Source organism: Barbus barbus (genome assembly GCF_936440315.1).
Source record: "Barbus barbus genome assembly, chromosome: 42".
Lineage (NCBI taxonomy): Eukaryota > Metazoa > Chordata > Actinopteri > Cypriniformes > Cyprinidae > Barbus > Barbus barbus.
This window is the reverse complement of record NC_136720.1, coordinates 8,837,291-8,860,936: the sequence shown is the minus strand read 5'-3', so window position 1 is coordinate 8,860,936 and position 23,646 is coordinate 8,837,291. Positions and strand designations below refer to the sequence as shown.

Below are 23,646 nucleotides of genomic sequence, written 5' to 3'. Positions count from 1 at the left end.
GTTTAGGCCCCATTCACTTTCATTTACTGAAAAAGAGTTGGATGAACATTCTTCAAAATGTCTTCTTTTGTGTTCCACAGAGGAAATGAAATTAAATGGGTTTAGACGGCATGAGGCTATAGCTAAATGTTAACCATTTCGCCAAGTTTGTGTACGTGTAAATTAGATTTAAAACCTACATAGGAGCCGTAGCCTTGTGGACATCCTGAAGCCCCTTTATATTCTGTTCCTCTCTCTGACCCTACTTCCCATGTCTCGTCTTCTCTCAAAAATGCCAAAGCTTTAAAAACACCCAAACAGCCCTAGTCCCCATTCACTTTCATTAAATGGAAAAGAGCAGCTTGAACATTCTTCAGAACTTCTCCTTTTGTGTCCCACAGAAAAAAATTAAGTGGGTTTGGGCGAAATATTCCTTTAGCAACTGCTACAACAGGTCAAGCTAGCTTATTAGTTACCCATCTTGAAACATCACTCTGTTACCTTTTATCATACCACTCCCTTTCTCTCCTCCTCTATCGCTATCCCTCTTTTATTGTCTTAGTTCATGCGCTAGTACTGTTCAGTAATCTCTCAAACACACCCACTTAGGTCTCTTTTGTCCTTTCCCTTGTTCTTGTCAGTGAATTAGTGCTGTGAACTGCAAAAAAAATAGAAAGACAAAGAGACTGAGAACTGAAAGATAAAAGAAATAAAAATGACCTTCGGCCTTTCAGTGCACTCAGCCCCCCTGCAGGACATGACATCACTACTGTGTAGTTCTGATCCTCTAAGGGTGAGATGAAAAGAGCTGGTATAAGCACACACACAGGAATGCATCAACTGGTCATCCTTTCATCTCAGGCAATAACTGCTTTTTATTTCATGACACATGGCAGAGTTACCGTCAAAAAGCTTGATGCAGAGAAACGGTTTTACTTTCCACCGACAGCTTATTTATTTATAAAGAATAGACACAGCAACAAGCATCCACTTTAAAGGGATAGCACACTTAAAAAGGAAAATTCTGCCACCATTTACCTTCTCTGATGGAACACAAGAAGGAATTTGAAGAATCTTCACAAAGATCTTTTCCACATGCAACTGCAGCTGTGAAACAATAAGTTTGTTTTGGAATAATATGGGTTTTGAACAGCAATGATGTTTCATTTCAAAATCTTAATTTTGGGGTGAACTAATGTTACAGAGCCCCTAAAGGCACATGATGCTTTTGCGTTCCCCTGAGAAACTTTGCGTTTACTCTCTAAACTTTTGCGTTAGAAAATAATGAGGTGGAAGAAGAAAAAAAATGACTCGGCAAAACAAGAAATGTTCCAGGATACTGTATTGCAAAGATAATTTAGTAAATTTGAAATAAGCTTCATTGGAAAGTGTTTAAACAGTGAGCACGTTTACATGCACATCAGTAAGCTGATAACTCACAAATATCAGCTTATTAAAATAACCAGTTCTCGCTGTTTACATGCACATCAGTAACCTGACAACGCAAGTAAGCTGCGTTTGCATGACTTTATTAATAAATCAGGTTATTTCCCTGTAGTGACGTTAAAATATAATCATTTGCATATCTGACTCCAAGTATTCCATACATTTGTCAGTTGTGATGTTAAATTAAACTTGCAACATGTCAGCGGGAAACTTACAGCTCATATAGGCTATCATCCTCTCATGCAGTTATAAATGCAGCATTGTGACTGAACCACTTCTACTTCTGCTGCACGAGATAAGAACACGTTTTAAAATCATTTTCTGAGTCATGAAAAAGTCTGCTTTTGTGATATATTTCCTTCTTTCTTTACTGCGAGACGTTTGCTCGCTCTAGATGCGCTTAAATCTGCACTAACGATGCGTTCCTTTCCAGTGTTGGGTTAGTTACTCAAAGAATGTAATATATTGCTCATTACTAGTTACTCCTTTCAAAAGTAATATTGTTACTGTCTGGCAACAGTAATTAGTTACACTACTAGTTACATTACTTTTTACTAGAAGTCGTGGCTTAATGGTTAGAGCACCGGACTCGTAATTCAAAGGTTGCGGGTTCGAGTCTTGGGCCGGCAGGGATTGTAGGTGGGGGGAGTGAATGTCCAGCGCTCTCTCCACCCTCAATACCACCCAATCAAGGCACCGAACCCCCAACTGCTCCCCGGGCGCCGCAGCATAAATGGCTGCCCACTCCTCCGGGTGTGTGTTCACGGTGTGTGTTCACGCTGTGTGTGTGTGTTCACTGCTGTGTGTGTGTGTTCACTGCTGTGTGTGTGCACGTTGGATGGGTTAAATGCAGAGCACGAATTCCGAGTATGGGTCACCATACTTGGCAGTATGTCACTTCACTTCACTTTTCTTCACGCCCCACATAAGTTGTAACTGTGTATCTTCCACATAAAATCCTTCTTGAATGTTACTAACGGAAGCCACCGCGCAACGGACCCCTTCCTTTCTGAACACTGCCCTTCCTACACGAGCCCCGCAGCACGACGAGGACACCAGATCCCCTGTTTATTTTGGAAACTATTTTCCCCTTTGGACACTTTATTTTGATCATTTCTGTTTAATAAAAGCCTCTCCGAGGCCTGACGCCACACCCACTGTGTCTGTCGTTTGCTCCTCCCGCCACAATGTGAAAAGACGATCGCTGATCTGTTATGACTCATTAAAGAGCCATAAAACGGTATTTATTGTTTGAATTTCTTTAAAAAATGACACAATTTGAAAGTTGAGAATTTGTTTCATACTAGAAGAAACCTGCTCTGTCTTGTCTGTCGGCATGCTGTCAGCTTTCTCTTTGCTCCGCGATGTATTTTTCAGTGTGTGAGAACATGATGTGTAGTGTGAGAGCGGCATATCTTGTCGGACATAGCAATAGTAACTAGGTCTGGAGTTGATTCTAAGTGTGCCATTTGCATTTGGAAGCTGTTGCTGTGAACCCACATCATGCGGTCAAAGGATCTCTCCATACAAGTGAAACAGACCATTGTTAGACTTCAAAAATAAAACAAATCCATCAGAGAGATAGCAGGAACATTAGGAGTGACTAAATCAACAATTTGGTGCATTCTGAGAAAAAAGAACACTGGTGAGCTCAGCAACATGAAAAGGCTTGGACGTCCACAGAGGACAACAGTGGTGCATGATCAGAGGATCCTCTCCATGGTAAAGAAAAACTATTTCACAACATCCAGCCAAGAGAAGAACACTCTCCAGGAGGAAGTCGTGTCACTGTCAAAGTCTGCAATCAAGAGAAGACTTCATGAGAGCAAATATTCACAAGGTGCAAACAAGGCCAGATTAGACTTTGCCAAAAAAACATAAAAAAAAAAGCTAGAGGCCACATCAGATATAGTCTGCTGCTATTGACATTGACCCCCAGTTTTTCTGTTCATCAAATGCCTGTGAAAATGGTTTAGTTCCGTTTCTCTCAGTTGTTGAACTTATGTTTATACAAGCATTTAAACATGTTAAGAAATTTGTTGCAAATAAAAGAAGTTGAATGTGGGAGGACGATTCTTTTTTTTTTGTTTTTTGGTTATTTCAGTACTTTTGGGAGCGAAACATTTGCATTTATTTTTGTGTTTGCTTGCCAAACTTTTGTGATTGAAATGACATGAGGTGGGAGAAAATATATTTCAGTGCTATCGCTAAGTTTCTTGGGAGAGCACAATAGTTTTGTGAGAAAACGCAAATGAGAGCAAAGGTTCTTGGGGGAATGCAATACTTTGGCAAGAGAACACAAATGAGTGCAAAGTTTCTTTATTAAGTATATCAAACTTATATCAAAGTATTTATCAAACTTTATCAAGTATACTTCGATTGTCCTGTTTTGCGAATGCATTGCCTATTTTGAAGGAATGAACTACTCATCCTATAAAGCACTGCAGATGACAAATTCAATGCAAACTATTTATATTTTTAAGTTACTTATGAGTACAAATCTATAATTTCAGTTTCCATGTTAACAGTGATGCCTCTGTTGGATCAGATCTATCTTCAGCATTATGTAATAGGTAGTGAATTTATGTCTTCTACGAAAGAATTACCTCAGGGCTTGAAAGGCTTATTTGTTATTTTTTTAGTTCTGGAACCCTACTGTTGCTCTCTATTGTCTTTAAGATCAAGAGAACTAGAATAAAACTGACGATCTGGCATGTCACGCAACCTTTCGCTCAATAACTCTACATCACACACAGTCTCTAGAGGAGCTTTCACTGGAAGTCTTGCTGTCACATTATTAATGATTCATCTTCCTGACTACCATTCAGAAGTGAATTATTGATGAATACAGTCTGTGTGTGAAATGACCAAAGACTTGATCTAAATATAGCTCCTCTTTAATTGATGAAATTAACTTTCACAAGTCAGCGGCATTGCGATTCTTTGAATATAGACGGACAACACTTGATTGATTTGTTGACAACGGGTCTCAGTTGCATTCATAGAAATCCACTTACAATGGAAGTCTATAGGAAAGGCATTCTGAACAGTTTAAGAGCAGAAATATAAAGCTTAGAGTATATATTTGGTTTCTGACCCTCATGTTATGCCAAACCTGACATTGTTTCTTTTGCAGAACACAAACAGATTGATTTAGAATTTTTTTTATCCATATGTAAGCCACTGAGGACCAAAACAATTAACACTGACATTTATTGTACATGTATATATATATATTAAAAAAAACACTTTTGTAATAACACTGAGTCATACAGGTTTGGAACAAAATTACATTACATTTTTGTATGAACTATCACTTCACTGCCATTTTCTAGTATGCTAATGTGTATTGTGTGAGAGTTCCCTGGTTGTGTATTTTTCTAAGGAATAACTAACTTTGCGCAGGTAAGGTTAGCACGTGATTCTATACTCGTCTTGTGTTAGCATATTGTATATTCAGTTCCTGTGATTATACTTGCAAAGCTCTGTATTTTATTATATTTATCTCAAATACAAAACCTTGCCCCATAGACTTCCCTTTTAAGTGTATTACTGAAAACACAATTGTAGTTTGTTGTTATAAGGAACGAGTCATAATTATTTTCAGTGACAACATAGATACTGTTGATAGAACTAAACCTGAAATGTGAATTTTGGTACATTACGTACCAGCAACACAAAACAGCATGCAATCTAAACGTATCATAAACACACTTGACACTGTGTTCCTTTCACTTCCTGTGACCATGCGAGGCAGTGTAGGGTCTGGAAAGCAACTGTATGAAGTAAAGTGTACAGTTTGCATCTAAAACCAGTCTTTGTGTCACACTGACAACTACACTGATGACAGTATACAACTTTACTACATAATAATATATCTTTCAGATGTGTTAAGTGCATCGCGTCCATCAGTCTATTTCATTGGGGAAGTGGCCGGATTGGAAAAGCTATTTGTTTTGTACCTCTTCCTGTTGATCAAACCTCAACCCTATCATACAGGCTTTGTCTTCCTCTCTTTACGCCCTTCAGTGTAGAAAAAAAATAGAGATGTGCTTTTAACGACTATCTGAGCCAGCACTAAATTTATCACATTAGCTACCTCAAAATAAGGACATATGGAAACTCTCATAACATGATCCAGCATTACAGTGAGATTGAAAATACATAGCATAATTACTACTGCTCTGTAAAACTAATACCATTCTGACCACACTTTAAAAGGACCAGACCCACCACATTTTAAAAAGAGTTTGTAGAGTTTTACATTTATGAATATGAGTGGCCACAATGATGCTTGGACGTTCTGGGTGGCTACCAGAGTGTGGTTGTGTGTTCTGGATAGTTGTTATGAGGTTGTGTTATGAGTATTTACAATGATGGGTGTCATGAGTAGTTCTCAGGGTGTTGTTAAGGTGTTCTGGGTGGTTGCCAGGGTGCTGCTAGGGAGTTCTGGTGTTGGTATTGGTGGTATACAGTTGTTCTGGTTGTTTCTACATGTATACGGTTACCTGGATGTTCTGGGTGGTTTCTAGGGCGTTGCTATGCAGTTAATAGGGTGTAATGAAGTTGTGTTATGAGGAGTTACTGTGATGCGCATCATGAGTAGTTGGCAGGGTGTTGTTAGGGTGTTCTGATAGATGCCAGAGAAATATAAGGTTCTGGGTGTTTTTTGTTGTTGTTATTGGTGGTTGTTGGGGTAATATATAGACCAAGTGTTCTGGGTGGTTTCTAGGGTGTTACTATGCCGTCGTTCAGGCGTTAGGAGTAGTTGATGTAGGTGATGTTAGTGTATTCTGGGTGGATGACAGGTTGTTGCTAGGGTGTTCTGGGTGGTTGTCAAGGTGTTGCTAGGGTGTTCTGGAGTTAGTATTGTGATATACATTGTAATATACAGTTGCCCAAGTGTTCTGGTCGTTTCTAGGGTGTTGCTATGTGTATATGGTTACCTGGGTGGTTTCTAGGGTGTTGCTATGCAGCTACTAGGGTGTAATAAGTTGGGGCTGCAGTGTTTTTGTGTTCTGGATAGTTGCTATGAGGTTATGTTATGACGAGTAACTATGATGGGTGTCATGAGTAGTCGCCAGGGTGTTGCTAGCGTGCTCTGGGTGGTCAAGTTGTTATGCTTTTGTTGGGGTGTTGCTAGGGTGTTCCATATAGTAGGGTAATAATGTAACAGAAACACTCCAGCTCAGCAAACTGCACAGTATGACACAGCATAATCCAATAGCAATAGTAAAACCTAACCACTAATTGCAGACACTGCTAATAAAGAAAAACAATTATGCATGGAAAATTCACCAACAACAATGGTAAATGCATATGTAAAGCATGGCACATTGTAATCGAGAGACCTGACGTTTATCTGACATACAAATACACCCTATACACTACTCTAACAGCCGCTTATTCATGGGGATATGAAAATTTAAACCACTTGGCGGTGTGAAATGACACCATGCTAATGTGCGTATCCATAATTCATTACCTCAGTCCATTTTGCAGTGAACTTGTATGTGTGTGTGTGTGTGTGTGTGAGAGAGAGAGACATTACTAGTCTGCCTGTTTTACACAGATCAGTTACAAACAACTCTGACCTATTAGTGTGTTAACCATAAGCTTCTGGTGTTATGCACACATTGATGTCCTCTGCTGACAGCACAATTTGCTCTTGTGTTTTTCTCGTATGAACATTAAGGGTTCAGTGTATTCACTTCTTTTTTTGGCATTTATCTGCAAGCACGGATGTATTAAAACTATTTGTGTGAAATTGAAACTATAAATTGTGGCTTGCACTATTTACATTGTCACATTACACTAGCAAACCTGTGGTGATAATGCTGCAGCCCTTTTAAAAAGCACTGTGGTGATACCATGGTAGAGTCTTGGTATCAGGTGATAGTCCCATGCTACTTAGACCTAAGTATCGATTCCCATATTCATGCACCATGGTATTTAAATATTCCAAGGTACTCCAAACAATACAAAACTATCACCATGGTACATGTTTAAAAACAAACAAAAAAACATTTTAAAACCATTATAGTAGCATGATACATATTGTTAGAGAAGCTATAACATTTAATGGACCCTGTGCTTCTTAATAGGAAACAGCTGATTTCGTTTGCCCACTGGTTTCAGTTTTCAGCATGAGCTATGAGTGGGCTTTACTTTTAGCTGATCGGTCCCTTAAAAACTTGAGCAAAATCCAAAAACATCAAACCAACGCCCTCTGTTGGAGGTCGACTGTTATTGGTATTTGCCATTTATTGTATAAAGACCGGTGAGAACTTTATACTAAAATTGCTTTAAAAACTGATCCCTCGTCATTGAGCCAGTGTTTATGAACATGAATTTGGAAGTCACTTTTTTTTGAAGACATTAGTTTTAATTTATTGATGATTATAAAGCTACAATTTACAGAATGCTCCAAACGGCAGAACTGGTCAAAGGTGGTAAAGGGAACACAAACAGGATGAGGGGGTTATTTCTCCTCGGCTGTTGGTGGCACCCACTCGTGGATCTTCTTGCGAGTGGTTGAATAGGGTACGTAGCAGTTAAGTGTGCCACTGTTGTTGAACTGATGAACTTTGGCCAGGAACTTCTTGGGCTCTGGAGGGTGAGTGGTGGGAGGGTCATCCGTCATGCAGTGCAGCCAACGGTGCCTGAGAAAAACATCCAAAATAGAAGATATATGATTGCACATTGGCAAATAAAGCCTGTGCTTGTCTGCTAATAACTTTCAGCCAAAGCAGTGTGAATTTCTGTATAAAATATTATGCAATTCTATAAATAAATAACATATATAATTAAAAAATTAAATAATAATAATAATAATATGAAGAGTTCATTTGCAAAAACATAACTCGATTTTTTTCCGCATTTTTTCATTGCGCATTCCAAGTAATATCATATATATATACATACATACAGACATATATGGGTGTGTGTGTATACAATTTTATTTTTTAAATCTATTTTCATGATAATTTCCAATGAATACCAAGAGAAATATCAACCATATGGATGTCTTTTGACATTTCTCCTCTTTTCAGGGCTAAATTAGTTTTTCAACTGCACTGTAAAATTACCCAATGAGTTACTCCAATTATTACATAATATTACGAGCAAAAGATATAAAACTAAATCCATAAAAACACCATGCCAAGCACATCTAGATATATTACCATTCGGCAGGGACCATGCTTCCATCAACTTCCCACAGAGTGTTCTTGCCGTTCATCTCCATCGTGTAAATCACCCATCGATGACGGCCTGAAAGTCCCAAATTGAAAAATGCACATTAATTAGGCATAAAACACAGTAAATTTGTGTACAGACAGCTAAAGGTATGTATTCTCCTACCGAAAAAATATCTGTTGTCCTCATAGTATTTGTTGCCATATTTGTCCATACCCACCAAGGCTCCAGTCTTTATATCATTCACCCTGAGAAAGACACATTTTCTGATCAATTATTAATATATTAAGTCTAATATTTAATGTAATAAGTAAATGATGCGCATAACAATGAATAATAAGAATAAATCCCCTAAACTATTTAATGCAGGTCCAAAAATAGTAGTGTTCAATTCCTAATAATAATAGCAATGATACAAATAAAATGATTACAATCATTTGACACGTTTTGGACGATAATTATTATATTTGAAATATATTTTTTCTATGTACATAAAGATCTCACTGTATAAATCAAATATTTTACTGTAATATGCCTTGTATTGTGACACCAGATGCAACATAAATATGCGAATTAAACATTGTTATTCACATATATGTGCCTGTAGCTTCACTATCAGAGGTCATGGCTTTGGCTGCAGTCTCTCACACTCTATGTTACAGCACTGTTTACCTCTAAAGCTGTAAAAACATATTTACACGAGTGACCCACCTGAAAAACTGCAGCAGGACGCCTCTAACACCGCCGTGACCGGTGAGCTGACCCACGGCGCGCCGCACTATCCTCCCGTACTCCGCCATAGCCGACGGACTCTAAACACGGACGGACCGCTCTAAACACGGACGGACCGCTCTACCACACGCGACGGGTTCCGCCAGGAATAATCATCGTACACCGATTCATGCCGAGTCCTTCACACTTCGTCTCTCGTTTCACTGAATTACAGAATGACATTTAATTCTCGGAGATGTATATTATATGTGACCCCGGACCACAAAACCAGTCTACAGATAAGCAGCACGGGTCAAAATCATCTATTTTTTTATGCCAACAATTATTAGGCTATTATCTAAAGATCATGTTCCATGAAAATATACTCCGTAAATATATCAAAACTTCATTTTTGATTAGTAATATGCATTGCTAAGAACTTTAATGGCGATTTTCTCAATATTTGGATTTTTATGCACCCTTCCAGATGTTCAAATAGTTATATCTCAGCCAAATATTGTTTTATCCTAATAAACCTATGGAGAGCTTATTATTCAGTTTCATGTATAAATCTCAATTTGAAATTAAAATGACGTGTGTTAGCAGACATTAGCAGATTATTAAGAAATATTCCAGGTGTATTATGATTTATAGTGCAAGCTTGTCCAGAGCATGTTTCTGAAAGTCTGGTTTACCCTTTAATAAAAATGCATCACGACACAACCATATTAATTATTTAAACGTTACCGAGTTCAATCACTGACTACTCATAGATTGATATTTTGCCAATTAAATATAATAGAGCATAAACAGAAACATGTACATGCACTACATCATTTCCCATGACTTTTCCAGGGATGAAAATAAGATTTTCCGTCACTGTGGGAAGCCTGTATATCACATTTAATGTGTTCATATAAAAAGGAACAGTCTCCAACAAAATACAGACATTTTCCCCCTTGATTTGACATTTATTATTCCTATATACATCATTCATATACATACAGAGAAAATCAGTGCTTGTGGCGGGGGGCAAAGTTCAGAAACAGATTCCTTGCACTTCCTGTATCTTTATAGACACTTTTTCTAAACATAAGTACACTAGTACAATAAAAGCCAAATGATCCAATCCAGTTGCGGTAAACCACTTTATCCATACTATATAACCCATAGACACAACCACTGACCAAGTGAAAAAGCAAAGTCAGAACAAAATGATTTCCTCATTCAGAATTCACATGATTATATCATATGTTTCGCATCAAAGGGTCTGAGCAAGCAAAGCTGATGGGTGTGGCTGTGGGCGGGGTTTCTGTCACTCAGCAGTGCTGATTGGCTGGTTGTTGTAGTCGGTAGACTCCATTTTGAGGATGTAGGGAATGATGCTGTCGATCTGAACGTTCCCGATTAGTCCGGCGAAAAAGAGCTCTTCGGTCACCGCCGCGCTCATGAGCCGCAGAGCGGGCAGACGAACTAACAGTTTTGAAAGACTGAAAGAGAATTTATAGTTTCGTTTAAGGCCCATTCACACCAAGGACGATAACAATAAAGATAACGATAAAGTTCTAAAAATCGTTGTCAATATTAAAAAACAGCGGAGACCGCAGCTATAACGATAAAGGCACAGAGAAACGATATCATTGGAATCAATTTCAGAACGACTTTTTCCAAACATGAAAACATTGACAGCCAATCAGAATCCATCCTGCTAGAACGAGCTCGAGAATTTAAAGCACAATATAATGTGGAAACAAATTCCTGTAGAGCTGCTTTGCAACGATTTGTATCGTAAAAAGTACTATACAAATAAACTTGAATTGAATTAAAGCGGCAGACGAGCATGCGCTTCGAACAAACAGACGATATCGTTCGCTGGTGTGGACCTTGATATCGTTATCTTTATAGTTATCGTTCTTGGTGTAAACGGGGCTTTATAGTCAACTAACATATCTCAAATTAAACTACATTTTAATTTTTTTCCTAAATATTCCAAATGAATTAGACCATAATTATGCACTTTATAATTGAGAATCTATGATGATTGGTTGGACAAACGCAAGCTACTATAGTCACTCACCGATATGTGTCCTCTGGATACACTTTGCTCACATAGTCCTGCAGTTCCATGTAGGCTTTCTCCTGAAAGCGTTCGATCTGAAGGGTGCCGTCCACTCCAGAGTGATCTATGACAAACACACACAATCAACTCCATTCTTATCTTTCATACTTTTCAGATAAACTCCAGTTGTGCTCACCTGGGCTGAAGAGAACTACAGCTTTGAGATAAGCATATTCATATGCGTCAGGACTCATGCGACTCATACTGTTACAAAATTCCTGCATACGCCAGATATGCTCCATGACTAGCTTTATGCGCTCCGGGGACAGTTTTTCTGTTGAACACACACACATCTCTCATTAGGTATCTGTGCATCAAGTTAACTTCAATAATAATATTTATAGCAATTTACTTTAGTACAAACGCCTGCTGTAAATGCAACAAAAACAGCTTTTAATACATTAAACTCAATAAAAATAATACAATACTATTAAATATCTGTATGTGTGGTTTTTTAAATATTTTATATTAATTTGCAGGGCTTTGTTTGTTTTATGGAAAGCTTGTATATAGAGGCAAGTAACTACTTCTCATCCTTTTAATTACACAAATGTCTCGTTAAAAATGGCTACAAATTGATTAAACTTATCCGAGATCAGGAAAAACCATAGATGCTGGTTCAACGGTTCACCGCTGGGGGGCGATCTCAGTAAACTCGCATGATTCATGGTTTTAGAGAAATCGACCCCCCCAACGGCAAACCATTTCGAAACGTATGACGTAATTTCTGAAATCTCGTGACTTTGGCAATTTGATAAAACTGATTTACAGAAGTTTCAAAGCTTCAAAAGCGCCCATCGCTACAGCACTCTATATCAAAACATAATATTTTTCTCACACAGTATAAATGAGAATGAGAAACAATTTTGAAAAATGAGAAACATTTAAAAAACAAAAAATTCACTAATTTAATGTCGTAAAAACAAACACTACCATTATGTAAAAATGACTTTCAATTTTATATAATATTGTAATTTTACATTATAAATATTTTCGCCATTGGTAATGAAAACTGGGTGAAATGTGTTAGCTTTCATAAAAATTATGTAAACAGTAGAAACTCTTGACAGTCCTAAAATCGGCTTCATTTTCTTTATGCAAATTATATATCAAAAATATAATTTAAAGAAATAAAGTTTGCTTGAATTAAACAACTGACAAAAATCATCTGAAGTAATCAACTGACCTAAAGTTGATTAGCTAACATAAATTAGACAGGACACAGAAAAATCAAGAGTAACGGGTCCACATACCTTCATCCAGGCTGGTCTGTAAGTGGTTAATTATGGCTGTGAGGATGGTTTCTACATTCATAATGTGTGAACACTGAGCCAGACCTAAAGCAAACAACTCATTCCAGCAGGCCTTCATCAGCGTGATGCTGTTCTCTGAGCTAAACACCAAAAATACAGAAAATAAAATGAGGACACAGCCACAAGCTCAAATTATTACACAGTGCACTGTACACATGAGGAGGAAAAAGACCATTTATACCGGTACTTCTGTTTCACTGCATAAGGGACAACATATACTTTAAAATATATTTTTAGCTCATTTATATCTGTATTTAGAGCTATCTACTTGTGATCGCCTAAACCTGGTGTAAACGGGACCATTAATACACTCACCCAAGGGCCTGGAAAGCTGGAATAGAGCGTGCCCAGTGCATTGAGAGGAAAAGCAGACGAGAAGCTGATTCACAGATGTAGTTCAGATTCAGGAAGTCTGGCATGGGCAGCGGCATCATCAGCTACACACAATATTTAATACAGATTGTTATTGGTCTATCATTTTTGGAGTTGTAATTGCAGTGTGTGCAAGTCAACAGCCTGATGCCTGACCTTAAAGGGCACATGCATATCTGAGAGCAGCGGACCCTCCAGTTCCAGTAGGGCGGTGGTCTGTTCATCAACCCTGACAGCCCCCTCTTCCCCACAACCCTCCTCCGACTGAAGCACCTTTGTGAGCGTGTCAAAGGCCCTGGACACAAACAATCAGAAATTTAAGCATAGCCATTTACCTCACATCTTCCAGGCTTGATGTTAGGTCTACAAAGTTGCTTTCCACACCGTGTAACATCATTCGACTCATCCCTTTGAATGTCCGTCATAACGCTGTCATCGTTACTCATGGTCTCTATCCCTGACAGGTCGGTACTGCTATCCATCATCTCACGATTTTTGCTGAGGTGACCAAGTGATGAGACCACGTTGGCCAAGGTACCCAGATCTCCTTGACTAGAATCATTCTACAGTGAACATCAGAAAGCATCAGTATACATTAATGAACATGTTGTGTGTGTCCAGGTTAAATTTCAGTCCAAAAATCACAGTCATTATGTGTTCTGTAGTATGCGGAAGTCTTTTTGTCAGGTGCTGATGCCATGGTGAATCGTAATTTCAGAGCTCCATTGATCATGGCTTTTCATAGTCATGGTGTACACGGTTAACTCAAAGTCAACATACTCAGAGTGGACTGAACTAACTCAGTTCATCTGTTCTGAACCCCAAAACTCAGAGTTTCCCATCTCAGGGAAGCTTTAACTCAGAGTTGGTTGAACCTCCTTATTGACCAGACTTAACAATAATAAAAAACCCTCAAAAACCCATTTTACCTGATCTGGTGAAGGAATTAAAATGGTGTTGTCAAGTCTGGAAAGAGACTGCTGGATGTTCAAGAGCATGTTGGAGTCCAGTAAACTGGTGGACCTGTTGTCAGACACAGAGTGAGTGTTAAAAACAAACAAACATAAAAAAACAAAGATTCGATTTGACTCAAACACACATTCACATCCGTACCTGGCAGTCTCTTTTTCACTAACAAACGTTGGCATGGCGGCGAGAGGGCTGCAGAGGTTTTTACGGATGTAGATCTTTTCGATGGAGGGCGCACAGTTTGCTGGCTTCTCTCTCGACACCTCCACCGGTTTCCTCTCACACTGAACAGCTGTTGGAGGAATTTCAGCAGGTGAAAATCATAAGTCTAATGACAGCACAACCCTCCTCAACAAGCCACATGATTTGAGTCATCAGTCATGAATCCGATTTGGACTCACAGTCTTGTTTCATGCCGAGCACCATGCAGCGCTGCAGTCTGCAGTACTGACACCGGTTTCGATGGTGTTTGTTGATGACACATTCTCCAGACCCACGGCACGTGTACACCAGATTCTTCCTGATGCTGCGCTTAAAGAAACCCTTACAGCCCTCACAGCTCACTGCTCCATAATGACGACCTGAACAAACGCACAATAACAGTACAGAAACATCCGTTTACAAAAATAACACAATTCATCGAATTCTATTTGAGGTCGCAATTATTTAAAACACGACTGTGTGTGTGATTTACCTGAGGCCTTGTCTCCACAAACGACACAATACTCCACTGGAGGCTTCGTAGTACCCTGTTCTGAGCCTTCCGTCACAAACTGAAAAACAAAGCATTCTAAACTATAAATATGAACAATAATATTGTGTAAAAAAATACTGTATATCTAAACACACAAGAAATACAGATTATCACAATACAAACTTCCATGAGATGACAACAATTACAGTAAAGGTCAGTCCAAACGTTTCGTCTGAAATTTTCGCACGTTAAAAAATAAATATGACCTCACACTGTGTCAATCACGTTTACACCCTGCCTCTGAAACCTTCATCCGTCATAAAAAAAAATGGATCAGGTTCAATTTTCTGCATTTTCGCATCCATTTTGATAGGAAAGGATGACGAATACGGAAAAAAAAACGGAAAAATGCACGCGAACATTTCGGACTCAGTGTGCAAGGACCTTTATAGTCTTACCCAAAAAAGTAATGTTCAAATTTCTCTTGCTTCGTCCAATATACTGGATTTTTTTTATTAAACCAAAACACAAGTAAAGGCCAGAGTATGTTTAGTCTTTGAACGAATACTTTATTTGATAGCGTGCATGAACACAGACGGTCCACACATGCGCACTAGAAACTTGTCTGCGCAATTTCTCTATAAAAGTAATGATGACCAATAAAAATGTCTTTGTACACTTTTAAATGAAAGTTGCAGTTGTCTATTGTTGTTGCAGTCTCCAGTAGTGGTAGTACTGTTCTGGGCTGCATTTCCCAAACGCATCGCAAGCTTAAGGTAGTCGTAGGGTCTACGATTTAGGCTTACGATGCTTTTGGAAACGCAGCCTTGTTCGTTTTTTGACAGTAAAACAATGGTCCAGTGTTGGCAACTTGTAGACCAACTAATTCAAGACGTGTAAACAGTATATGCATTTAGAAAACTCAGGCTGCGTGTGTACATTTTGAGTGCACTATGCTCTCACTGAATGCAAAGTGTAGCGTACACATAAAGTATACTTTGGGCTTGAACGAGTGGTGCCTGTTTACCTGGATCTGTTGTCCTGTCAGCTCAGGTGATGCAAAAAGCAGTTGATTGACAGCAGACCCATCAGCAGATGTTAAGATGACCTTGGCTGATGAGTTCTCTTGTTTGATGAACAGTTTCTCCTGGTTGGGGTAATCCAGGTTAGCTAATATAAACTGCTGCTTGCCGGCTCCAGCCTGATCAATGGCTGTAAGTATCTGCACCTTCTGAGCCAACTGCTGCTCCGTCACAATCTGATACAACACAAATCAGATTGAAACTTAATTACATTTACACTAAGTTGCACTGATGGCATGAAAGTTTGTGTTGGTCTGAAAACATGCAACGCAGTTCATGAAATCTATTTATCATGGCAAATTTTCTTAAAAACATTTACTGCAGTGTAAGTCACCTGTAGTCCTCCATCTGCAGACACCAGCTGAATTCTGGGACGTTCTCCTTCCATGATACCGAGGCTCAGCAACGCCCCATCAGCCACACGCCCACTGAGAAAAATAACACACAACTCAAGATACTCTCAAGGACCCACATCAACCATTTGCAATAAGACCTTGTACAAGTCAGGGGGAAACTAAATATTACCAAATAATATTTTATGCATATCTATATTCATTTTTCAGAGTATAAATTGGGTCTTTATACATGTAAATATATAACTGACTTTTACAATGAGGGTCCCGTGCAAAAGTCTGTGGAATGTGATCAACATTTTTGGTGTGGTGTCTTTTGAGGGTTGCAAAATTTGCTGCCATGATGAGAGTGTTGTGTATGCTTTCTGAGGCACTGCTACACAGTTGCACATTGCTGGAGACTTACAAGCCCAATTCTCCATGAAATTATGATCTTTCTTGAAAGTCCCACCCGTTTTATTGTCCCCCCCATGTAAACATCTCAAGTTTGATCTCTTAGAAAAGTCCTGAGCAGAGTCTGGGATGAATTACATGCCTAAATTTATAATTTCGTAAATAGGTTTGCTTCGATTTCTGAAATGTTTCAACCTATTTATTATGAATCAATATGTTCATGACTTTGCGGTTCTTGCCATTCCATCATCTGTCTCACCTTAACCAATCATTTAAATTAGGGCTTTTATTATTAGTGATCCATCTATATGCTCAACACGTTTAAGTTTTCTGTCCAGACTGATGTAGAAATAGTGAAATCTCACAGTCATACGGTTAGCAGTAACGCTAGCCACATTAGCACACAAGCCAGCATCGCGTATTGATTTGAGCGTTTTTCAAGGAACTTAATGATGAAATAAACGCGATCTAGCGTGAATGACAGCTGGAGGTCAGTATCTCATGTGGAAAGCGTGGCTGTTGATCCGGGAAGATAAAGTTAGATCTGTTCCTGTAGGTTAAAGGTCATGATTGAAGGGTTAAAGCTCCCCACACATAACATACACAGAGGGATCTTCACTGCAGCAGCGCTTCACACGTGGATTACAGGACACATCTAGTATCTTCAAAAATGTTGATCTTAAAATGACAAATTAATAAGTCCGAATGATAGTCTTTGTGTTATTTTGTGATATGCTGTGTTGTGTTTATCAGCGCACTGATAACAGATTAGCCAACTGATAGCGTTAGCCTGCTAAATAACCTCATGTCTGCATCCGATTTGTTATTATGTCCATCAGCTGCATATATTCATTGTTCTTAAATAACCAAAAAAGCTCCTACGGGTAGTTTAATCGCAGGCGTTTGCCGGTAACGATCGATGTTTTCTGTTATGCTAGCGGCTACTACGCTAACGCGTGTTAGCAGGCCGGCTAACAACAGTGCTAATATTCTCCTGAATTATGAATCCTAAGCAATTACTGCAAACACAGCGGGCGTTAACAATATAGAAAGGGTTATTCTTACCCTGAACGCGTGAGAAATTATCCAACTACTGTGATGTTTTGATAAATTATCGTAAACTGACGGCTCACTGCAGCTACAGGAGGTCAGAGTTCGCGACCCGCTCAAAGCAGACCTGCACGTCTGCGCATGCGCACTCAGCATTGTTTTTAGTGCAGGTTGAGCGGTACTGCATTTACGACGTTAACTAGAGATCCTCATATTTTATAGTGCTTCTGGAAGCCAAAATGATACACGAACTGGATACACATTGGTAATTTTTGTAAGCGAACTTACCCGAAGTCATTATGTAACCAGACATGTTTTCTTATTACATTACATTATTTATTAAAGTTTATTTGCACTTTACATTTATGTTCGGGCATAGCCTACTCCCTTGAAATCCTCAAGATATTAACAAATTACTTCAGGATGAAAAACCTTCCTTTGAGATGCAACGGTGAACTAGTGCCAATATGACAAGAAGCATCAGGAATAGCAATTACATTTTTCTTAAAAGTAGATCACATGGAGAAAAAAAAACCAACAGTGGTGTATCTAACTTTTCCCAAAATGCAAAACGATCTTACAAAATGTAAACAAACATTCAACACCCAAATGTGACCAATATCGAACATATTACCGCAAGACAAATAAAATCCATTCCTTGGACTTCTTACACTTCAAACAGTGAAAGATCAGTGGCTTTCTGTGGCTGGAGCTGACGAAGGACCTTAGTGAAAACTGTAGAGAATATAATCAGGTCATACCTATTGTCAAAGTGTTAAGAGAGGTGGTCCTGAACAAGGTGCATTAGAGTATTTAATGCGTGTTACATCTTTCCCTGATAAGAGCACTAGTTTTTCTCTGTATTCACAGCCGGTGTGCTATAATGTCTAATATAGTAAGTTAAAACAGTGCTGAGTTAGCCAGCCTGGCACTGTGTCTTTACTACCCATAATTCATTGAGGCCATTAAACATCCAGAACTATTTTAAATACACCTGCATTATATTACCATTTACAAAATATGTACACTTCCAGTTCTGTCCAGTATAAGGTTTAAAACAACAGTCAAAACACCTACTTTGTACAAAAGAGTTTTAAAAAAATGTTTAAGATTATTAAAACATTTTTGTAACAGTAACAGGCTGAAAGCCAAATAAAAAGGGCCTTTTTTCAGGGAATACAAGCAGAATAAATATGTATAAATTGTTCATAAAACCATTCTTCCGCAAATTGCTGCATATAATGCATGAATTGTTTATAAAAAGAACATGCTTGCATGAAATGTTTCATGTAATGCATCAATCCTTGTAAAAAAATAAAATAAAACATTACGGAAATGCTCACATTCCATGCATGAACTGTGTATGTAATTTTTTTTAACATAAAAATGCATGATTTGTTACATTCAATATGCCAGTCATTCATAAAATCGTTTTTACGTAAATCATTGCAGGTAATGCATGCACTGTTCGTAAAACCATGGGTTTGGGTAAACTGTCACAACCACCGTGTAAAATTTTTGTTTAAAAAAAAAAAAAACTACATTTTTGCGTAAATGGTCAAGTTCAATGCATCAATCATTCCTAACAAACTTTCACCATCAATGTCCAAAACAATGGTTTTATGAACAATTTTTACATAAAGTCGCTCTGTGCTTCACGATTAAGGCCCAGTAATTTTTCTAGCCCTCTTTTCCCAGCTTTCACAGTTGAATCCAAAATCTCCCATAATGCACCATGCCAGACTGCAAGGACTGCGCCACATGACCGTGTCAAATGTGCAACCTGGCATCAGACATTTCTTTGTCATACTTGCTCATGCACATTCAGACTTGACTATGAATCACACCCCTGACCAAATCTTTTTAAACCCTCTTCAAGCAACAAGTGATACTGCAATTAGATTCAAACTGCCCCTATTACATCATAATGGACTGTTTCAGAGTGGGCAGGATTAATTCATATTTAAATAGGATTCATAGGCAAACCTAATGGTCAGGAGTCAATGAAAACATCTGTATTTAGAGCTCATGACCAATGCTTTGTGGCACAGAGAGGCAGTGTTTCCTAAAAATGACATTAAGAACAAAATGATGGATTAATGCCTCAATGCAGACAGACTGAATCAATTTACCTTCATTAGGGTGCCTAAAATAGATTAATGCATAAACTACATCTACCAGCATCCTTTGCTTCAAACTGGGTTTTGATTTATGCATCTTTAAACTCACTGCCTGTGTACACAGTGCAGAGACCCAAACGAGCCACATTTATTCATTCGATTTAATCCAATCCAGACCAGTCAAAGGATCATGGCCTTTTGAAACGCTTCAATCCATCTGAAAAAAGAAGCACAGATTACGAATCTTAGACTAGATTCATAGAACAAACTCTATACAACTCCATCCAAATGCCTGTGTACCTCTGAGCAGTGGGGATGTCCTCCGCTCTGAAGATGTAGTGGAGTGTGTTTTTATGATAAAGTTTAAACTGCATTTTTTGAGCCGGTCCTGTCCTCTCCTCTCGGAGGAAAAAGCCCAGCAGCGGCTGACTCTCCAATGCCGCAACATCCTGAAAACAACGCAATCATCATCACATGACAGCTTTTATTACGCCATATACATCTGCATACTCTCACAACACTATGAATCATAAAATGCCAAAAAGCAGCGTAGAGGAACAATCGACTAAAATAGTGATGCTACTAACGTACTTACGGTTTTCAGTATTGCAAAAATAGCCATTTACATAACAGTTTTTCTGCTAACAAGCAACTTTTTTCCAACAAATAATCCTATAGCTTTGCAAAAAATATAATTCAAAAGGTCAGCTCAAAACTTTCCATGCTGATTGTATATGCTTTAGGAAAGAAATGTGACATGTTTAGTCATTTATCGCAATGTTTACGATGTTGGTTTCTTGTATAGTAGCTAGATAGTTTTGCTGCGAACCGTGAGAGGATTTTAGTTTTGTGGACACTGATTAGGATCCTGTTAGTTTTACTATAATTGGATACTGAAATCTTGATTTTTGGCTGTTTAATGAAACTCTTATTTGTAACCAGCTAACAAGTTGTAATGTAGCATGACAAAGCGCTACATTGTTGATTTTTGTCACATTGCAACAAACATTGTTTTTAAGTAATTACGGTAAAATCATTGTTCGAATCCCTACTCAAGGACCTTTCCTGATCCTGCCCCCCCCCCCCCCCCCCCCATCTCTCTCCCACTTCGCTTCCAGTCAGTTCTCATCTGTCCTATCGTAAAAGAGGCGAAATACCCCCCAAAAAAGATATAATCTGATAATGGTTATATAATTAGAAACCTATATCTGTTTTAATAGTAGCTAGTAGCAAATCAGTAGAAAATGATTCAATAGTTGGCTACATTTGGCGCTTTTCCACTGCATGGTACAGCTCACTTTGGGGGGTTTTCCACTGTGTACAGTTCCTGGTACTTTTTTTTAGTAATACTTTGGCTAAGGTTCCAAGCGAGCCGAAACATTACCAAAATGTGACGTGTAAATCCTCCTGACCACTGATTGGCCAGAGAGAATAGTCACTGAACTTGCAAAACGAGACACAACAGACCTGCCAGATTTAAATCAGCACAGCCAGCGAAGGATCGAGTGCAACGTTTCTATTAAAAGAACGCCACTGTTTTGAACGAGTGCACCTTTTTTAACAACCAAAAAAATGTAGTAGTTTTGTGGTCTGTAGAGGAAGTACAGAAGTTCCTCTTGTGGATAGCCAAGGAGTGGATCCAGTGAGATCTTAATGGGGCGACGCGGTTACTCAGCTCTTGGCTGCCCATTATGTGTATAATCCCGCCCACTCTAAAGCAGTACTAAACTGCAGTGGAAACGCGTACCGAGCAGAGTCGTACTATGCAGTGGAAAAGCGCTTTTTGTCAGCCCCAATTGCCTCGTGGCTGTTGTGCTTTGGGTGTCCCGAGTTCAAGTCCCAACTCTCAGACATTTGCTGATCCCATCCCCCTCATCACTTCTTGTCTAAATACTGTCCTGTCATAATAAAGGCTACTTTTTGTTAGTAGTGTACCTTGGCCAACAATAGTAATACTGCCAAACAAGAATATCTATTTAGGTAGCTTCAAATGTAATTAGCTGCGTTTGAAATAGTTTGTATTGTAGTGTAGCTACTTCGATAATCATCAGTCAAGCTTCTATTGATAAATTATGAGTAGCTTCCAGAACACTAAAAGTTATTACATAATTAAAGGTCGCATACTTCACTAGCGGCGTAAGTGTAGAGGACTTTGTTCTTAATGACGAACCACAGCCTCTTCCACGGTTTCTTGTGGCCTTTGGATCTTTGCAGATATCCACTCATGGAGGAATTCTCAGTGTTGGCAGACACCTGTGAGCGAGATATCATTTTAATAGTAACATATTAATATAACGTCAGCGCTGTGCTAGAAACAGAAACCTTCATTACATTGACATTACATAATGCAAATTGTGCATGCCGTTGCATTATGGGTAATATACAACTTCAAGTCACCTCTTTGAGGGCAGAAGGAATCTTCTTCTGTTTTCTAGAAAAAGCAAATGATGAACTCCGCCCACTAGGGGAAACGGTCACATTGGATTGGTCACCTATGAGACAAAAGCAAAACAACATATTAGAAAAAATTTTAAATTATAGTGTTTGCCTGTGCAACCACAAAGATAGTGTTTCATCTTATATTTTTACTATTGATACATTTTAATTTTAGTTAACAATACAGCACTATTGCTATGTGGTTGCTCAGGTTAATACTTATGTTAAGTATGAGCAAATGCCATTAAAAACAAGCAAAAAGCTACTAGTGAAGAAGTGGGAGTAAGAGAATATGAAAGAGGAGTAGAAAAAGTGTGTTTCTCAGCAGAAATCTCATACCCTTGTGCTGTAGTTTGATATAGCAGTGGTCACACACTCGTGCCAGCTGATTCTTTAGGTACTCCAGGTAGTATTTATTGGACGAACATGCCTGACACACCACCTGTTGCCACATCAAATGCACATCAGGCCTATTTGTTCATTCAAAAAAAAAAGAAAAGGAAACGAACCTTAGAACTTATTTCTAACCTTTCCGCAGGCACGGCAGTGATGGCGTCTCCAGGTGAGCGTGAACTCACACGTGCAGATCATACACATGGTCGTTCTCAAATCTGGAATCCAGATAGGAGCTTTAGAGCCCAGCGGTAGACCATCATCAGAGAGTCCCTCCAACTACACAGGAATAAAATAAACCATTCAAAAAAATATTGAGCTCCATCAAAAAGGGTCTAAAATATTGTCCTGCAATTATCTGTTGTTGTGTTTTTTGGAAGCTCTGCAATTTATTTAGTTTTGTAGAATGAATGCCAAACAACATCTGAACTTTTTCCAATGATTTTTTGACAAATTTGACTGATCATTTTTCAGGAATTGATCTTCATCAGGCATTGATTGACATTACTTTCATGTCGACATGACCTTCTTGTTGATTGATTGCATAATATTTTTCATTAAATGACAAAAAACTTTGGCATCAGCCTTGCGAGGCATAGTTCTAGTCTATTGTATATATATATATATATATATATATATATATATATATATATATATATATATATATATTTCTTACTGAGAATAAGAATGATTGAATTATGAATATTTCTGGTGCATGCTTAATATTTTACACTTTTTGCACAGCTCTTAAAGCATTAAACTGGCATCATAAATCAGTACTCCCAATATGGGAGATATCAAAGTGAAAACTATTTTTTGTTTTCTTACCCCATTGGCTGATCATGTTTCCTAAGCAAGACTTTTGTATTTTATGTCTTTTTGCATCTTAAGGAAACGTATGTTTAAATATTTATGCAGGAAAACAAGACAAAAATCACTTTTAGCCGTGTACACGCATGTCAGTGAAGATCCTGTAAATTTGATGAAAACAGAAAGATACACCTAAAATCAATCACACT

General features: G+C 38.4%; 3 protein-coding genes across 4 annotated transcripts in view; all 3 read right to left on the bottom strand.

The window, feature by feature from the left end:
* Positions 1 to 7,415: 7,415 nt before the first annotated feature.
* On the bottom strand, positions 7,416 to 9,571 carry LOC306861133 (NADH dehydrogenase [ubiquinone] 1 alpha subcomplex subunit 12-like). Its single transcript, XM_079403230.1, has 4 exons — positions 9,334 to 9,571; positions 8,788 to 8,870; positions 8,610 to 8,697; positions 7,416 to 8,087 (listed from the first exon to the last, which is right to left on the bottom strand). The coding sequence occupies exons 1-4, from the start codon at positions 9,420 to 9,422 to the stop codon at positions 7,907 to 7,909; spliced, it is 441 nt and encodes a 146-aa protein (XP_079259356.1). The 5' UTR covers positions 9,423 to 9,571; the 3' UTR covers positions 7,416 to 7,906.
* A 440-nt stretch (positions 9,572 to 10,011) lies between these two features.
* Positions 10,012 to 17,832, bottom strand: LOC306861763 (nuclear receptor subfamily 2 group C member 1-A-like). Its single transcript, XM_079404228.1, has 14 exons — positions 17,694 to 17,832; positions 16,217 to 16,310; positions 15,828 to 16,058; positions 14,801 to 14,879; positions 14,508 to 14,687; positions 14,251 to 14,398; positions 14,067 to 14,160; positions 13,522 to 13,700; positions 13,294 to 13,432; positions 13,081 to 13,202; positions 12,706 to 12,845; positions 11,589 to 11,726; positions 11,411 to 11,516; positions 10,012 to 10,823 (listed from the first exon to the last, which is right to left on the bottom strand). The coding sequence occupies exons 2-14, from the start codon at positions 16,268 to 16,270 to the stop codon at positions 10,649 to 10,651; spliced, it is 1,785 nt and encodes a 594-aa protein (XP_079260354.1). The 5' UTR covers positions 16,271 to 16,310; positions 17,694 to 17,832; the 3' UTR covers positions 10,012 to 10,648.
* A 170-nt stretch (positions 17,833 to 18,002) lies between these two features.
* The window catches only part of LOC306861762 (FYVE, RhoGEF and PH domain-containing protein 6-like), a 28,491-nt gene continuing 22,847 nt past the window's right edge, over positions 18,003 to 23,646 (bottom strand). For both annotated transcript variants that reach the window (XM_079404226.1, XM_079404227.1), the window contains exons 16-21: positions 22,763 to 22,906; positions 22,574 to 22,676; positions 22,196 to 22,290; positions 21,923 to 22,051; positions 20,099 to 20,247; positions 18,003 to 20,015 (exon numbers count right to left, since the gene is read on the bottom strand). In XM_079404226.1, the coding sequence (XP_079260352.1) occupies positions 19,979 to 20,015; positions 20,099 to 20,247; positions 21,923 to 22,051; positions 22,196 to 22,290; positions 22,574 to 22,676; positions 22,763 to 22,906 (657 nt within the window). In that variant the 3' untranslated portion in view covers positions 18,003 to 19,978. The remainder of the gene's footprint in view (positions 20,016 to 20,098; positions 20,248 to 21,922; positions 22,052 to 22,195; positions 22,291 to 22,573; positions 22,677 to 22,762; positions 22,907 to 23,646) is intronic.

Excerpts from the sequence above, each read along its gene's own strand:
- LOC306861763 (XM_079404228.1), bottom strand. The coding sequence starts at position 16,270 with ATGGAAGGAGAACGTCCCAGAATTCAGCTGGTGTCTGCAGATGGAGGA. Across the intron at positions 14,688-14,800 it reads TTGTGGAGACAAGGCCTCAG|GTCGTCATTATGGAGCAGTG; the intron begins GTAAATCACACA and ends GCGTTTGTTCAG. Across the intron at positions 12,846-13,080 it reads CCAGCTTTCCAGGCCCTTGG|CTCAGAGAACAGCATCACGC; the intron begins GTGAGTGTATTA and ends TTTGGTGTTTAG.
- LOC306861133 (XM_079403230.1), bottom strand. The coding sequence starts at position 9,422 with ATGGCGGAGTACGGGAGGATAGTGCGGCGCGCCGTGGGTCAGCTCACC. Across the intron at positions 8,698-8,787 it reads GGACAACAGATATTTTTTCG|GCCGTCATCGATGGGTGATT; the intron begins GTAGGAGAATAC and ends TGGGACTTTCAG. Across the intron at positions 8,088-8,609 it reads AGCATGGTCCCTGCCGAATG|GCACCGTTGGCTGCACTGCA; the intron begins GTAATATATCTA and ends TGTTTTTCTCAG.